This window comes from Haemaphysalis longicornis, unplaced genomic scaffold, assembly GCF_048455015.1.
Source record: "Haemaphysalis longicornis isolate Haplotype H1 unplaced genomic scaffold, Haemaphysalis longicornis Haplotype H1 scaffold_2, whole genome shotgun sequence".
NCBI classification, from domain to species: domain Eukaryota; kingdom Metazoa; phylum Arthropoda; class Arachnida; order Ixodida; family Ixodidae; genus Haemaphysalis; species Haemaphysalis longicornis.
In genome coordinates, this window is record NW_027526295.1 from 285,109,100 (window position 1) to 285,127,539 (window position 18,440).

Below are 18,440 nucleotides of genomic sequence, written 5' to 3' on the forward strand. Positions count from 1 at the left end.
CGATCAAGGGTGCCGAGCGTGTGATCTCTTCCGCGGACTGGTCACTGGCCACGGCGTGCATCGGCAAAGGCACGGAGGAAGAAAAAGTTGGCCGAAACGATTACGAAACGACCGCCATTTCAGTGCGGCATGCCGTGCGCATGCGTTGACAGCATTGAGGAAAGAATACAAGGAAGCGCCGCTTGCGTTGATGCATGGTATAGTGGGACGGCAACGGGTACAACGACGATGAGGGAAAAACGGGACTGCGTGAACACTTTTAACGACAGCAGCGCCCCTACATCTCAACGTTTACGGAAGCTAGTTTTTGTTCGTCCGCATGCAGCGCCACCAGTGGCCTTCTATAGCGGTTTTCTCGATTCCTCGCGTTATGCGCCTGATGTACTAAATGAACTGTTGGTCAGACTGGCGGGAACGGTTACCAGTTTGGTTGTGGCGTGAGACTGCGGATTTCTTCATGTCCTCGGGCTGTATTCACTGTTCGACGAAGTGAAGTTTTGCCGGGAGACGCAAAAAAGGTCAGTGCTGCTTATTTATGTTCTGGTAACGGTTGTTGTTCTTTGACTTGTTCATCACTGAGTCCATAAACGTGCCGCTCCGCTGCCTGTTCGATGCGAGAAACGTTTGCGGCCGTTATTTACTAAGCTTGTGTGTTTGTGGGTCGGAGTCGGCTGGACATTTCTGACTGCGTACGTTAGCTAGTGCTATTTAGAAAGTGGCTGGTGCGCGCATTTCTCGAGTGTGCATGTCGCCTTATGGTGTGGTGTTGCTTAGTTGTATATTGACGGTTGCTGTAGCTGTCAGCGGTACTGAATCTTCTCGGGTTAGTCGCACGCTATTGTCTCACGCGCGCACACTGCACAACATGTTTGTCGGAGCGTCTGTCTTTAGACTTATCGGTATTTTCAAACTTCCGTGTTAATTGCGTTGTGTTGGTCTTCTGAGAGCCATAAATTTACCGTGCTAATCACGCTATTCCGCCTAATGTTGATGTGCGTTCAAGGCGTTGGCGGCAGCACTGCTTACGTTTATCTGTGCTGTGTGTGTAGTTGTTCCTTGTTTCTTCCGATCCATTCGATGAATTCAGATGGTCTATTTACACTAGTCAACGTTAGTTGGCTCCCTGACGTGTAGTGAAATGCAAGGGAAAGTGGTTGTCTGAGCAGTAGCGTAGTAACAAAACGTTCCTTTTGTGGAGGGGAAGGCAGGTGGAAACACGCAGAAAGTTTTAACGTCACAAAGTAAGTTTAAAAATAATCCATTCCTGCCATTTTATGCTATCAATGTCAGTGGCAGCTCGAGAGTTGGAATAATTTTCAAAACGCTCGGGTGCAAAGTTGTTGCATCATGATGTGCACCAAACATTAATCCATTTCTGTTCTCCTTTGAACGTAGAAATTATACTGCAAAAGCAGATTGCTACATTCTGTATTCATACTCTATGTCCTGTTCAAAAAGAGTAGATGGCCGACTGTGGAGACATTTGGCCCTCCACTTATAGGTTGTGACAAATGTTTTTGTTCCTCTGCAAAAAAAAAAATGAAAACAAATTATTTCCTTTCTTTACATGCTCCTGCGAAGTCATGGCTGTGGCATTCACTGGCTGAAGACATCTTTGGCATGCTGAAGGGTCATCGGGGAGAGTGTGGCAGATTATGAATGCCCTGTGTAGCTCATAAGCCACAAAAGAGTACTTTTTGAGTTGTGCATATTGTGCAGATATTCACCAGTTCGCATAGACCAAGGACATGTGAGCTTAAAGTATGTTCAAATATTTTCATATCTCAAATTGTTTAGCAAGGATAGATTACCAGGGCTTCCGCTGTAAAAAAGGCATTCTACTTTCGTGGAACGAATCAGACATTGTTCAATATTTTCTCGTGCTCCCTGGGTAAAGCAAGGCATAAATGTATTCTCTGATATTTTTGTACTGTTTATTTTCTTGGCAATAGGGCGAAGATAGACCTAAAACAGTGGTACAAGGAATGCATATGGCCATTTTAATTGTATTTGGACCCCTTCTTGGAAGTGTATCATCAGAAGGCAATACATTAAAGCTCTTGCACGGGATGAAATCATTGCATTCTACAAGTAAGTACGCACTGCCATTTTTGGGTCTTTCATGGCGCGTTTTTAGGCAGTTTCTTTATAACTAATGGTTTGAAACTTCTTTTCAGTGACAGCTTGGCCTGTGGCTCAAGGTGACAGTAGGAGCTTTTCGGAACACGTTAGCGAAACTTTCCTGGAAGTGCACTTTGAGACGGCCCTGGCAGAAACACCCGGGTCTTAATTTTGGTTGGGTAAGCTGGCATTTTGTTTTTGCGATACTCAATTTCTGGGTCTGTTCGTCCTTATAAAATCTCAGTGTTAAGAAGTTATCGTGAACGCCAATATTGGCCATTGTGTTCACATTCCGCCTATTACGGATGCTCCAACAGTGGCCAAAAAAAAACACTATTTTGTATTTTAGTTTTGTAAATATTTAGCTTTTACACCTTGAGAGTTGTTGTGATTTGCCAGCACCACGGACACGCCCAACGTGGTTGCTGCTACAACAATACGGTTGCAACTGACGATTTAAATTTCCCACTTTTAATACGCCCGTAGCACCAATAATACTCCCAAATACAGGCGTAGCATGAGTAAAGCTTGCATTGGATTTTGACAGTGGTTAAATAAGGGGTATTTTTTTTAATGGAATTGTTTAGAGCACAGAAAGTGACGTCTGCAAGAAAATGTGCTATAGTTGCGATTTATAAGAAAATTGTGCAACAGCCTAGTTCAGCATTAGTCAGCTCAACTTCTGCCTCATACCACTATGAACCATGGAGGTAATACATATCGAGAGGGAAATATTTTAGGGGGAACTATTTCCAGAAAAAATTTTTGCCACAGTGCGATATTTATGATTTCCTATGACTGGCCATTTATTTCTTTGTGGTAGAAACATCATTTAGCTGTAAGCTATAATAAGCCAGTTTCACTACAGCATTCTAAGGAGCACATTATACAGTACAGGGAACATTTTTTGCAGAGAGAAGGTGTGTAAAATATATGCCGAAAGGTAATTATAGTAATTATTATTTGATTAATAAACGAAACCTCTCAAGGATAAAAAAAACCTTATATTCAGGATACCGAGGCAGCAAAGTTAGATACTTTCCAGAATCAGGGCAATTTCATTGATTTTCTGTGGTGATATTGTTTAGCGCACTTTCACCTTTAGCAGCACTCCCAGAAAAAACCCAAGAAATCACTGATTTTAAATCAATTACTGTGTTATGAAAGGGACTAAGCAACTCACTCATTTAAAGCAACCATGTAACAAAATTTTCTTGTTTCCTTGAAGGTACATGAGGTGAGCAGTAAGTCTTCTCGAGGCCCGGTTATTCTGAGAGAAGGGACTGGCGGCATCAATATTGCCCGCAAGAAACACATCACGGATTTGCCGCCTGCATTGTCACTTCAGGATGTGGTCATCCTCTTCTCCGCATATGTCATCTTTTTCATCGTGCAATCATGTTCATATGGTTGTGTGCCTTTGGAGAGTTCTTGGGACTTTTGCGGGGAGTTCTTGGAAATCATGAGAAGTTTGACAGTGGCCTGGTGTCATTTAAGTTGGAGTCTCTGTTGAAATAGTACTTGAAGTGTGCAGCTCTACCCTACTTGGGATTTTAAAGTATTGGTAGAGGTTAAAGTATCTCTTGAAAGGCATGAAGGAGGTCAAATGAAAGGCATGAAGGGGGTGAAATCAGATGAAGAGGTTTAAGTTACTTTCACATGCAAGTTTCATGTCAACTAAACACTGAAGTCGTGCCTTATTTTTCATCATTGGCACAATGCGCAGGCTGCCTTTGAATCTATAGTGGGTGTTAATGTAATTCATGGCACCGCATTGTAACGTCCTTATTATTCAAGTGTAGCTCATGATATTTTTTTTTCATGGATGCAAAAGTGACAGTGGTTATTTACGCAGATGGCTTCCGCCTTCATTGATAAATTTTAGTACCGGATATGAGCTGACCCCCATGACCTAGAAGAATTGAAAATGTGCGTATTTGTCTTGAACAAGTTTTCTTCTTTGAACAAAGCTGCATTTCTTGCTTGGCAGAAGCAAGGCTTTGGTCACAATTACACTGATAGCAAGACGGGAGGGTTTTTATAACACGCAACTGTGAATTTCACCTAAGGTAAAATGTTGAGGCTGTACAAAATGCTTTCAAGTCTGCTTTGTAAAACTGGTCACCTGTATGATTCAACGCTGGCTTGTATGCTTCTTAAGGATGTCTGACTTGTTCCCGCTTGAATTGATGACGAATATAATTAGTCTGCTTGTTAAATTTTAATATGTGTAACATACTTGCAGCTACCTGGTTTGCAAAATTATATAAGATTCACGCTGGCTTTTGTGAGATTTCTTGGGATGAATTATTTTAAACAACTACAAATTGTTTGGGCAAGTAACGTGCCTTAAGTCAAAGGCCGTTTCAGGACGCTCATAAAGTCTATTTTGCCTACAAATAGCTTGATGTTACACTTACGTCTGGTGTCAGGAAACTACTATCTTTAATAATCATGTTTTAATGGTGGCATACTGCCACATGTGACCTCTCGTGTCAAAATGTTTTATAGTTAATCTTGGCTCGAGCGTTGTTTTCCTAAACTCTTCCACTGCACTGTTGTAGGTTTGTGATAATACAACCGTGTATGGCTTGTTTTTAGGCCTTTCCCTACAATTTAATAGCCAACTGCGTTTTCCCAAACAGTTATGCGTAAACATAGTATGGCAAGCGCAATGAGTCATTCCGCCTTTGAATTACCTTGGTTTATCTGATAAGACAGCATATTTGATGCTCACTGTTGTATAATGTCTGTGTCAGTGCCGCGGTAGACGCACACGTTAATTTATTTGTGAAGCAGTTGCCCCTAATACCGTCTTTATAAACCATGTTTTTGAGTAAAGGTGAATACGTGAAAATGCCACTTGGAGCCTAGTGTTATCGTTATGGTATTTATTCCTTGTACGTTGGTCATTTTCTGTGTCATTTAAAATAGACAGCTGTTCAAATCTGAAATGTATGCATACTAACACCCAATAAAGTTGTATAGTATATTGAAAAGCAGTGTATGAGTCATAATAGTTGGTTTCGTGCGTATTTTATTGCAAGTATATTGTTTCTTTTACATGCAGCTGAAAGTCAGAAGAGGATTCTGCGGGTGAAGCCAAAGACTGTGTGCCGCTCTAGGTGCCTCAGACCAACTTTTATATAGAACTGTGCTCCGATAGGCAACTGTTGGGAACTGTCAAGGACCACACTGCTGCGGTGGTTTCTGCTTTCCAATTGTTGGTATCACTGCGGGTCATATATATAGGCTGTGTTAAAATGGTGGTTGCGGTTTCCTGCTGATACCAATGCATCCGCTAGCCTGGCATATGACCTCGGTGAATACCGACAGGAAAGCAGAAATATTGGAAAAGTTGAGTCCCATAGACAGCTTCCCAATGCCTATAGGAACACAGTTTCATATAAACAGCTGGCCTGAAGGTACCTGGAACGGCGCACCGGATAAATTCCATAATCATTTTACATGGATCAATGTTCCAGTAACCTAAACTACCATTTTATTTGGAACAGTGATCCGCATACTTTTATTTGGAACACCGATCCACATAATTTAGTTGCAAAAATATGTGGGGCACTGTTCCACTTAATTTTCAGGATATGTGGAACACGGTTCCAATTATATAACTGGAACTTTTTTGCAAAAAAGTTCCAGTTACTAAGTGGATCTTACGTGGAACCAGATTAAGAGTGCATGTTAAAATTGACACTAATCATGAGATTCTTTGCGTAAATATACCCTTTCCTTCTAGTACAAACATAGCGCATTACCGAGCTCCTGACTCCCATATCTCGTTTATTTACGACCTTCACTCCGTCATGCTTGATATTTGCTGTCGCTTTCCTTCCTATTACTTCCTATGCGGTGATTTCAATTTTCCTGACATCGACTGGAGTAACCTGTCCGCACGTACCATCTCGTCATTCAAAAGTTTTTCTGCATTTCGTACTAATGTTCAATTTCACCCAAGCAGTCAATATGCCGACACGTGGCATTAACACTTTTGATTTGGTTCTTTCTTCGAAGCCTGATCTAATTCAATCGTTATCGTGCATAAATGGGCGAAGTGACTGCAAAACTGTTTTGTTCGACATGCGCATTCCGACTCTTTGTCGATCACCCTCCATAAAATATATTCGGGATTACAACAAAGCAAACTTTACTGGCATCAACACGGATCTTGAAAACCTCTGCAGCTTTTTTGAGGTTTCCGCCCTTCAGAGGACAGTCGAACAAAATTGGCTACTTTACAAACACAAAATTCAAGAGCTGATGGAAAAGTATGTTCCCCTTATTTCTATTCGCGGCGATTCCAATGAACCATGGTATTCTAATGCCTTTAAAAACTTTCGCAAAGGAAGAAACGCCTCTTTCGAGAGGCAAAACGCTGCACTACTGCAGCCAAGTGGACTAAATACTTCAAGTGCCTTCATGAATACACGCGTCTTCTGCGACACTCTAAAGAATAGTTTTGTCACCATGACATGTTAAACATTTTACGCGTTAGCCTCCGTAAATTCTGGAATCTGCTAACTCCGAAAAACAACTACACACATACAATTTCTTTGAGAAATTCTGACGGTTCGGAGGTACCGCAGGACCAACGCTCTGACGTCATAAGTACATATTTTCTGTCCGTTTTCATCCGTGAAAATGACTTTGATAGCCCCGCTTTACCCATGCAACATTTCTCCCAAATGCTTCCGATTTGCATCACTGCCTCGGGTATCGCTAAACTTATAGAAAAACAAAAAAAAATATCCTGTGCCCCGGGACCAGATAAAATCCCAGCTAAAATATATTTAAAGGTACGTTATCGCTTTCCAGCAAAATATTAGAAATAATATTCACGCAAACGATACAAGACAGTACGATTCCGCATGACTGGAAGCTAAGCAGCATATCTCCAGTATTTAAAGCGGGTAATCGGTCCGATCCTTTAAATTATCGTCCAATTTCTTCAACTTCTACACCTTGTAAGCTGCTTGAGCACATAATCTACTCTAGCGTGGCAACCCAACTTGAAAACAATCCTTCTTTTGATAAATATCAGCATGGATTTCGCCCAGGTTTTTCCTGTGAATGACAACTTTTTGAGTTTACGACGGACCTCCACTTAAACCTCTACTCTTCATTTCAAACCGGTGTCATTTTCCTCGATTTTTCTAAGGCGTTCGATCGCGTTCCTCATCAACGACTTATGTTTAAACTTTCCTCACTTAATCTCGACCCGCTCATACTGTCATGGATACAAGCCAGTTAAGTTGATGTATGTTACCTTGTTGTGGTGCAAGTATTGCGAGTAGGGGTCAGCGTACGTCCTTCCTGTATCTCGAGCCGCTTTGCAACGCGACGGCAGAGGGCATTGTTCGCCTCCTACCACTTTCAAGGCGATGCTTTGCCTTGGTGTTCTATATGGACGATGCAACTTAATATATCTAAATGTAAATTTATGCAAGTTTCCCGTAAGCGTTCCAACATAAATTATACTTATTCCCTGCAGTCTAACCATCTCGCTCTAGCAGAATCGTACCGATACCTGGGTGTACTCATCAACAGCAAACTAACATGAACTGACCATATCGCACAGATTACGGCCGATGCCTCCAAAACATTAGGTTTCATCAGAAGGTCCCTGTCCTGCTCACCGGCCTCAGTTCGTAAACTCGCCTACGAAAGCTACGTCCGTAGTAAACTTGAATGTGCTTCTCCAATTTGGAATCCACAACAATCTTATTTAATCGACACCCTTGAAACCATTCAGAATCGCGCGGCTCGGTTCATAACCTCCCAATACAATTTTCGCACAAGTGTTACTACTATAAAATTATCACAGTCTCTCAACTCCCTGGATCATAGACGAAAAATAGCACGCCTTTGTTTATTTCACAAACTGTATTTCAATTTTGCTTACTTACATGGCTCCCAGCTGCTTCTTCCACCAATTCGAACTTCGCGCCGTCTCTTTAATTCTTTGAGTGCCCAAAATTTAAAAGGTTCAACTAACGCTTTCAACAAATTTTTTCTTCCGTTAACAATTGCGGGTTGGAATCGGTTTCCAAATGCAATAGCCAATGAGCGTAATACTCTAAAGTTTAAAACCTTACTCGAAACTCATTCGACAACCGCACCGTCGTAATTTCTGTGTATTAGTTGTGTAACCAGTTGCTTTTTTCACATTTTTATGCCGCTTTGAATCTTGCTATTAGTTGAATAACGAGTTTTGTTGTTATTATTGGCCTGTAATTCCAATTCTTGAATTGTATCCTACTTTATGTTCTTGGTCTGCAATTGCCTTTGTTTATGCTTGTTCGACCCCCCCCCCTTATGTAATACCCCGTCAGGGGCCCTTAAGGGAAGATAAGTGATGATGATGAAATGCCATTAAACTCCATTTATTAGAAAACAGCATGGGCAACTCAACCGTGTTTACCTATGAGAGCCTGTGCAAGCCCAATAGATGGTGTGCGAGAAGTAGGGCCTAAGTTGCGAAGAATAAATGGGGCAATAAATGATTGTCGACACTGTAAGTTCTGCACGATATACACGCCGCGGGGCTCGTGAGGTGGCTAAGGTGTTGGCTACTGACAGCGATGTGGCGGCTTCAATTTGCAGCTTTGGCGGATGCGAAAAGCGAGGACACCCGTGTGTACAATATTTGGGTGCACGTGAAATCGTCAACCCTCCCCCAGGGCGCCCCTGGTAGCTCAGGTGATGCTTCGGCGCGTAGATTTTGAGTTTGGCGAGGGCCGCACTGGCGTCTTCGCTCGAGATGATTCCTAAAACATTTATAAGAGCGAAAGCATCGTAAACAGAGGTTGGTGAGTTGGCAACGACAGAGATTGACCTTTCGGTGTAATTTAAGCAAATAGCAACACATATTACTGCCTTAACGGGAACCCACTTCACGACAGTGAATGCCCGATATAGCTGTGTGATGAATCTGATGCACAACCTATAAAATTCCCCGCAAATATATTGTGCGCAATGTGAGATACGCGTCGCATCGAGCTGGATATTGTCCCGCTGGCATGGTAACTGCTCCTTATACACGGGTATATATGATCCTTGCATATATCCACACCCCTTCGTGGCTGTTAAGCAGAATTTGGCCCCGTCCTTTCTGCACTGTTGCCAGCAAGGGAAGAGGATTTCGGTATTCTTTTTCTTCTGAGTACGCCAGCGAGTACCACAATGTTTTAGTCAGAGTGGTTTTTATTGCAAATGCATTTTTTACGCCCTAGCATATTTTCTGAGCCTAATCTCAGACTGAAATTCATGCGATACTTAAGACCAGAAGCCTCTTTCATAAATAATTTTCGGGCGATAATACATCAAATATAATTTACTGCCTTATGTTATTACATATTATGGCATCTAATGTAACGCCTTATGTAATGCCTCCGGGCATTTCAGGCTTCAATAAATGAAAAGAAATGAAAAATGAAAATGTCCCCTCCTTAGGCCTTCCCCGCTTTTGAAGCCGCTTTCTCGAGGCGCAGCGTACGACAGCTGCGTTCCGTGCAAACAGTCGGGAAACTGTTGTTATTGCGAGGTTGCGATATTTTTTATATGAGCAATCAGCGGCAGTAGCTACAGACAGGGAACCCAAGAACTAATAACAAAGTGCGTCACATTCTATCTCGACTGCAATCGGTGAAGAAGACTCGTTCACTAAACCGAGAAATAAAACTTTTTTTAAGTGTCCAATGCTTGTCCAAACCAGGTAATTGGCTTTTCTTGAGCCGCGAGATTTTTCACTCGTACGACCAGTCTGTCGTGGAAAGGGTTGGCGTCATTTTTGAATTGCGTGAGTGCCTCACAACGTGTCGAGCAGCAGCGAGCCGGTTTTACGAACCAATGCTTTTGCGAATCTGCCCCCATATTATGTGGGCATTCTCTGGTTTTTGCGAGCACTGCACCAGAAATGAAAGCGTACCGCGCATACGAGTATACCTTTGATGTGAAATATTGCTAGGCCAACTATATTTTCAAAGCATTAGTAAGTTTTGTCCTTATTTTCTATAAAGTGCCCTATCTTTGAGCTGTGCATTTCAGGCCAACATCCCACGGATACAAAAAAAGTACTTCAGGAAACTCTTGTTGAGGCTTCATCTCAGCTGAACTACTTAACTAGTCAAGACAATACCTCAACCTTATCACTAAGTGAAGCCTTTATAAAGTGATCGCTTTCAGTCTAGCGGCCATTCACCCTTCGTTTGTAACGAAGCTGTTCAATTGAAAATGCAAGCCAACCACCCTCGGCAAAGTCTTAAGGCAGACACGCTTTGTTGCCACGAAAAGCGGCATCCATTCCGCCGAGTAGATCCGATCGCCGGAATTAAGCTCTGCTCATTTCAGTAAACGGTCAATAACTACGCAGGTAATACCTGAGCAGAGAACTGCGCAAAATGATCAGGCTGCGTGCAAGACGACGACGAGGGCGTAGCGCGTTGTCCGACTGACCGTGTTCGTCGGAGGATCCGAGGCTGCTCCGCGACGGCGGGCTGTGGGTCCTGACCGCGGCTGCATCCATCGAGAGCCCAAACGCTGATTCCTGCGTGGCGCGCCTCGCCAAAAGCCACGCGTTTGGCGGCCGGCCTCCCCATCGCCTCCCTCCACCGCCGACGACTTTTCCTCTCCTCCTCCTCCTCCTGCGGCAGAAATCTCTTCCCCATTCTTCGCCCTCGCTCTCTGTGCCGCGCGCACCGCCAGACTTCGGAGGTTTCTTCTTCAGGCGGCCGCGCTACTTGCCGCCAGTCACCACGCCCCCCTCTTCCCCCGCGGCGTCAACAGAACGCCCTCCTCTTCCTCCCCCGAGATGCTCTTCGCTCTCCCAATCTCGGCCGCCCTTTCCCGGTCGCGCTCGCAGATGTGCCTCTGCGCGCGCGCGCGATTTCGGCGCTGCCGCCCGTGACGCCTTCGCCATTGTTCGGCCCCGGGCGCGGAACCGTGTGTCTGTGATTGTCCCGACGTTTGCGCCTCCGAGAGTGCGCCTGTCGCCCTCCCTTCGGCACCCTTCCTCTTCCTTGCTCGGTGTTCGCCGTTTTCATCCCCGTCTTCTTTCCTCCTCTTCCGTTCAAGTTTTCCTCTCCCAGGTGTTGTTTCTGTGCAGCTTTGCAGCGAAAACAGTGTACCGCGATTTCCGCCTCTCTGGCGCCTCAAAAATGTAGGCTGAGGACGGGCACGTGCGCATATGACAAACCCTATTTAAATAGCCCGGAAAGATATCGCACAAAACCCCTACCTTCGAAACCACCGAGTGAACACTTTCTACTCTCTTAATAGACGCTCTAGCTCGATACCAGGCTTTTTTTTTTTTTTCGTTCTATTTTTTGCGGCAGGCTTAAGTACGAGGGCTAGTGTTTATGAGCGCGCCCACTTAAGAGTGTGTCTGCTTAATGCCTGACGTGTCGAAAGTATAGCAGTGGTCAACGTGCCTCGAAAGAATTAGCGACGTAACCCTATGGAGCATTACAACGGTCTCTTGAGAAACTGTCGTTGAGTGACGCGATACTCATGGCCACTCACGGGATCGCTCCGCCGGTCAATGCGATGACCAACGCAACGGGCCGATTCACAAGGCAACGCAATGGTTAACGCAACGGGTATTGTCCAAAATACCGATAACGTTCAAATAGGTCGCCCAAGGGCAGCGTGACAGCCGTGGCCGGGCTTGAATTACGCCAAAATCAGGTTGCTGGGGTTTTGTGCGTGCATTTATGGCATAAGTATTCTCTGGCGCGCACCTCGGGAAAGTCTGTACGTAACACGAAAAATGTAACACAGTGCATTTAACGCCTGGTATCTGCACGACAATGCGTGATTAGTGTAGACATATATATAATAGTGTAAATGTAGACAATTGGTTGATTTGCCATAAAAAATTGAGGAGGAGGCAAAACGTTTACTGATCAAAGAGAAGAAAAAACCGGTGGGTGGCCTCTTCAGTTCAGGAACAAAAAAAAAAAGAACAAAAGCAAAAAATGGCAGCATCTCGACTCCGTGGATGATGGCGAGGGTGCGGAGTACGGGGACTCGAAATGACATCCAGGTTGCGCCCCGAGTGACATCCGATTTGCGCCCCGACCGTCATTCGATTTGAGACTTGTGTTGCACCTTCTCACTGTTGGATGCAATGTGGTCCCATACGTTTCCAACCATAGGTCTCTGGGGGGGGGCATTAGACAGGTCGCTCACCTGTCCACCTCATGTCTGCCATCTCAAGAAGGAGCTCTCATCATTCGCCCGCATATTCCGTATGCTTTCCAGTAACTCCGGCGGTTGCTCTGTTGACTCTCTCCTTCGGATATACGAAACGCTCTGCGTCGGTTTGATACGTTACAGTATCCCTGTATTGGTGCCTCTTTCTAAAGGAACGACCAAGGCTCTAGAGTCCATGCAAGCGCAGATCTTGAGGACCTGCATTGGTGTCCCCAGAACTACCTCGACTGTGGGAACACTGACGGAGTGCCGACGCCTGTCACCCTTGGCTCACGGAGCGCAGGAGCTTCTTCGCGTGCCACTGCGGATTGTGGCATGCAAGGCAATGTGATCACCCTTTAGCGCCAAGTTCGGTCCCTGAATACTTCCTGCCGCATCATTACTAGCCGCCAGCTCTTCCTCTGCAACCGCCCTGGATGTTCCCAACCATGAAAATAGTGACCACAGTGCCCGGAATTTCAAGCAAGGAGCATATTCCGCCTGCCGCTCTGCGGTTTTTTGCCCTTGAATATATCCACCACACATACGGAGCACAGACACATATGTGCACTGACCGAATCCCCATCATCCACTGTCGCGGTGTGGATACCTTCATCTCGCACCACCCTCAGTGCCATTCTCAGCCACAAAACCTCATCTACGGCTACCGAACTCGCAGCTCTGCGGCTGGCTTTGGCTCATATCATCGAGCAGCCTGCACGCGTGTGGGCCATCTTCACGGACTCTCCGGCTGCACTGCAATGTTTGGCTTCTTTGCAGAAAGATCAGCTTGTGCTTGATGTACAGAGGGCAACACGCTTGTCTATAACACAGGTTTCGTACTTATAGCCTTATCTTGGCTCGGCCGAAAAGCATCTGAAGAAAGCTATTGTGTCATTCTGAAGTCTTAACCATATATTTTGACTCCAACGTTTTTTGTGACAAGTTTGAGTCCGCAGTTTTGAGAGGTGACTAGTTGAAGCTGAACTCAGTGTTATAGACAAGGGTGTTGCGCACTGTACGTGCTTTGTACCTTCAATCTCTGCAGGCGCGTCATCAAATAACACTCCAGTGGGTTCCTGACTATCTTCTGTGGACTTGCCGTGGCCTCCAACGCTCCCGACAGCAAGTACTACATAGTGTGGGACTCAACCCAGGCCGGCCTCCCGACTACAGACGCTGGCTCTTTGGGCCGTATCACCGGAGCCTTTTAGACTTTCTCAGTGAAAACTTCATGTTTACGTACATTTAAACACACTCGCCTCCACCGTTTTATGCTGCAGAGCAAATTTTCGCAATAATAATAAAAAAAAAAAACTGGAAATGTGAAGTCCGACGCTGCTGCATTCATAGCGCATAACAAACGTGGACCACAAGTACCGGTACCATTTTCTCCGAAAAATGCTTCAGCACTTGCATCCAGCGTGGCATGGAGCGTGCGGCGTTCGATTTGGACAGACGCATCCCATCAGTACGTGCCCCTGCACTCTATCGACCCGCACTGTAACTTTAGCATGCCACCTGGAATATCCAAGCCGCCGTATGCGGTGGAACGTTGCATACGCGTGTTACAAAATCAACCAGCCCACCTGGCCACTGTGCCCAGAGTGTGATGTGCGTGAAGGTTGAACGTGCGTGAACGTGCCTGTCGTGCCACAAAAGCTTTATTCACCTATCTAAAAGCCACAAGCCTTGTTCAGACTTTGTAAATAGTTCAAATCATATGTGTTCCTCTTCATCATTATAATCTTCATTGTCACCGCATTCATCTGTCGTAGCAAGCCAGGCGGCTTAGCTCGGCTGACATCGCCAGACTCATTAAAGATTGTTCTCTTTCTCTCTCTCTCCTTGATTATTCCCTAAATGAAACTGTAACTCACGGCTCAAATCGAATTTCGCTTGATTTTCGCTTGATGGTGGTGTGCGCGTGGATGGACGCGGACGGACATTGGGAGGTCCTAAGGTACTCCGCACCGCTACAGGCGAGGGAGTAAGCCATTTGACTCTCGGGTACTAACTCGCGGTCATAGCCCAATGGGCAAGACGACTGACACTAACTCTGCGTGGTCTACCAGACGTAGGCTCTATCCTGCTGGTGCCTGCGTCATTCTTTTGCGAGTGTAAATGCTATATATATGCGCACGGACGCGGACGGACATTGTGCGGTCCTCAGGTACTCCCCACCTAAAAGCGCTTGACAGAATGCGCTAGCAATGCATTTGTGTATAGTAGTGAAGCCGAAGGGGCTCGCTGTTTAGCTCCCCTAAGGGATGCGTGGGGTCTTCACACTTGGATATGTAAGGCTACTCACATAGCCACTGATTAAGAGCATTTGTGCAGTGCCCTTCTGTACAGGAGTGAAAGCAGCTAAAAGGGGGCTTGGTTTACAGCACGGAGAAAGCTTACGCATTAGTAGACAATTCTCAGAATTTCTGTAACCTTTTCTTGGCCGCAAGGGGAGAGGGCAGGGTCGCCATTCTGCCTGCAGGTATTGGGCGTACCATTACGTGCGCACCCTCTCCCTACCTGCAGCACTCAACCACCAGACCCACCCGGCATCACTATTCTAGTAGATGATCTCCCATTTTTGCACGAACTGATCAATATAAATATTCATTCTTCCCAAAAACCGTAAACGATTTGAATGCCCTTCCCAGCCACATATTTCTCTCAGAAAATGTACTCCGAACTATTGAAAAGTCCCTCAACGTGTAAAGTTCTAGCTTCCACCCGTTCATTTCAATGACTTGTTTGCTTTTGTTCAGTTCATGTTTTGTCTACCCTATGTACCATACCTCGCTTTTGGAATGTCTTTTTCTCCCCTTTTTCTAGTTTTTATGCATTATTCTTTTTCTTTTTACTTTTTGTTTGCCTTGTTGACACGAATCACACAACATTGTATCTGGTACCCCACTCCTGCTTGGACCTTTGAAAGGGCCTGCGGTATATTGTGAATAAAAAAAAAGAATAAAAAAAAGCACAACGCAACATTTCTGGTGTTCCGTCTGCTGCAGGAGGACAGCTACTATCCAAGTAAAATGAGTTGCACCGCTAAGTATCTCATCCCACTTCTCCTCAGACCCAGCTTTCGCAAAAAAACTGCAGGTCCAAGGCCTCTTCTATGTTACCAGGAGGGTTCCGAGAAGTATAGTACGCCAGGGTGGCCAGATGCCCTTCCGGGGAGAGAGCGGTGTCGGCACCCCAGTGAGCCTTTGCAGGGTGGCTGCAGCCATCTAGACTGGCCTTAACAGGACCGGGTGATAGTACTTATGCGGTACCAGGCAGCACTCAAGGCACGAGTACACTCTTCCTTTCCACTGGATCGGACTGGCCTGTTACGTGGGGAGGCCTGTCACGTGGCCCCTTGCTTTCTTGTTTCATCAACACTTGTTTGCTATATACAAGTCGTTTTACCCCGCCTATTACATTTGTGCTAGTGCCTTAAAAAAGCCTTGCCGATAGATTTTAGCCGCTAGTTATTCTACCCTGCTTCTTTGAATATCTTGCATCAGGCTTGGGTCTAGAAAGGCTAAAAAAAGCTGTTTTTTCTTTATTTCAACTAGACTTGCGTGCACGCTCAGGAAATTCAGGCGGCGAGGAATTTGGCTTCGGAATGTGCAGATGCACCCGAGTACGCAGGTAGTGTGAAAGAATCTGTATACATACTACACGTCGACTAGCCTCGTGATATTTAAGATTGCGCACAAACCAGTGGCAAGTGGTTCCTGCGCCCCAAAAACAATGTGTCGCCTTGAAAGAGAGCTTGTTTTCCAAAGGGTGGTTGGCCGGAGGTCAACGAATTAAGCGCGTGCATGCATTTCTTCGGCTTTCAAACTCTTTTCCACCTTTCAACGCCTTGTCCACGGCGCACGAGCGATACACATGCCTGCATTACTGGTTATGGCACACAGGGGCGTAGGCAGAGGGGGTGTTTCGGTGTCGGAACACACCCCGAGATGTTCTGAGTGGCGGATTCCCTCCCCTGTCCCCTCCTTGTATCGGCCTTTTTACGTCTGCGAAAAACGTTAACGTCTGTTAACGTCTGTGTACGTCTGTTTTTACGTCTGTCACGCTGTTAACACTCTGCATCGGTACATTCATGTGCAAAAACAAAACAAAAAATAAATAAATAATGGAAAATGTAATGATGTTTGCGCGAAGGCTACCTTTCCTTCTAGGATTTTTTTTGTTTGTTTTTGCGGTGTACAACTTCCCCCGAAAAATTATTTCTGGCTACGCAACTGATGGCGCATGACTAGCTGCGGCTACCATTGGCATTAACACCGTGTTCGCGAGGTTGGGAGCATTAATTTACTTTGGTTAAAATTCTCGCAGACGTGTCAGTTGTGCTGCTTAAAAAATGCGCAATTATGCTGCCCGAAACAGGGATCTTTTACTTCGTAGTGTGTCGCGCATGGGGCCAACCGTGTGCTGTAAGCCCTCAGTTCCTTTTTTTCTTTACCGGATAATCGCAACTGCCCCGTGATTTGTACGGTAACATAAGTGCTGTGCAGATTTTTTCAGTGCTTGTTGTGATAATGTAGCAAATGTAAATATTTCCAACAACGACTCTTTGTGGTGTGTTGATAGCTGCCCACTAAATACTACGCACTACCAGAAAACACAAACGGAAATCGTCTGTGCGTAGTATCACTCTAGTGGGGAGGGGGAAATTGTACTGAAAGCAAACGCATTAACAATGAGCTACAACGTTTCGCAACCCAGATTTCTTACTTTTCTTGAAGGCAACTTCGACAGTGTCTCGGCGTTGGAGATGCCCGCTCCGGGTTCTCTGGCAAAGCGAGCGTGCGGTCGCTCACTCAGGCCGCTCTATGAAGGCCGCGGCTCTCGAGCTCCGCGCGATGGCGAGAACCACGCGAATTTTAAGAAAGCCACAACGTCGCCTGCACAAGACCTGTCTCCCGCCGTCAAACGAATCGGCAGTTTTTGCGTTCCTGTGCGCCGCCTGGGATGATTAAACGGGGGACTGCTGCAGAGCGGCGTCAGCGGCAGGGGAAAGATGAAGAAGGCGAAGGGAAAAGGCGAAGTGGAGCAGCAGACGAAAGAAAGCGCTTGACGCCGCCGAGCAGAGTCAAGAAAAGGCACTTTCTGAGTCAAGTGGTCAGAAGCCTTCCCTTTCCCTTTGCCGAGGGTCGCCGGAGCTGCGGGTTCAACCCCTGGGGCGGAGCGCCACTACGAAGGAAGGAAATAGAAAAACCGTGGGCGGGGCCCGTGGTAACCACTCCTCCGACGGCGCCTGCGCGATCGATCACTGCTCCGAAGACGACGAGGGAATGTTTTCCCTCCGGCGCGCCAAGCTTCGCGCCGCGAGGCCCGCTACCACACCGAAGCTCGTTTCTTTGGCCGACCTTGTTGCCTCAGTTTTGCCTCCGAAGGCACACCTCCCCGCCGCCCGTTTGTCTCCTTGCCACAGTGTGTCGGCTTCTCTGCACGCCGAGTCTTGCTGAGGCAAAGCCCGACTCGTGGGAGAAGAGCAGCGCCGCATATTGTTCGGCCGGCATTATAAGTTTAGATTGCATCGCGCCGCCTCCCCCGTAAACAAACGCCGCCGGGAAGGTTTGTTGTCCATTACTTTCCCGTACTTGTGCTGTGACTTGCGGGCTCTCCCTGAGGATTCACTCTTTTTTTTTCTTGCTAAGGAAGGAACGACATTTACTCGGACGTGTCAGATCTAGCAACAAAACGTCCGCTGATTCAAGTACGACAAATGTCCTCCCGTTGCAAGGAGAAATAAAGCCAGGACATTAGTCGCAAACTTAGTTAAATGCATGACTGCATCACCCCTCTATCCCTTGAAAGTTCATCTTTAAGGCTAATTGCCTTTACGCATAGTCTTCTCACCCCGCTCTCTTAAAACTTATCTTCATACATAAGTCTAATTACGTGTAAACACCCAATATAAAGGTCATCTCCCCTTCCCTTTCCGCCAGAAACCGGCGCCTACTTCAAAAAGCCCACGTGTGCTCTTCCCGGCAGGTGTCAGCAGCAACGTGTCTCTATAGATTTCCACAGAGCGTACAAAAACTGTGGTTGATTCTTCTATCGTAGGAATCAGTAAACACAAAAGTGAAATGTGCAGCGAAATCTGCAGC

The 18,440-nt window shown here is 45.9% G+C and overlaps 1 protein-coding gene and 1 long non-coding RNA gene across 7 annotated transcripts in view; one reads left to right on the forward strand and one right to left on the reverse strand.

Annotated features, from left to right (window-relative positions):
• Hr51 (photoreceptor-specific nuclear hormone receptor 51) overlaps positions 1 to 10,817 on the reverse strand; it is an 81,458-nt gene extending 70,641 nt beyond the window's left edge. For 2 of the 6 annotated variants that reach the window (XM_077700770.1, XM_077700769.1), the window contains exon 1: positions 10,591 to 10,817. In XM_077700770.1, the coding sequence (XP_077556896.1) occupies positions 10,591 to 10,802 (212 nt within the window). In that variant the 5' untranslated portion in view covers positions 10,803 to 10,817. The remainder of the gene's footprint in view (positions 1 to 10,590) is intronic. The other 4 variants (XM_077700766.1, XM_077700771.1, XM_077700767.1 and 1 more) reach the window with 4 other exon arrangements.
• LOC144167811 (uncharacterized) lies at positions 1,654 to 3,954 on the forward strand. Its single transcript, XR_013322128.1, has 3 exons — positions 1,654 to 2,091; positions 2,178 to 2,300; positions 3,350 to 3,954. It is a non-coding gene; the product is annotated as an uncharacterized LOC144167811 (long non-coding RNA).
• Positions 10,818 to 18,440: the final 7,623 nt, after the last annotated feature.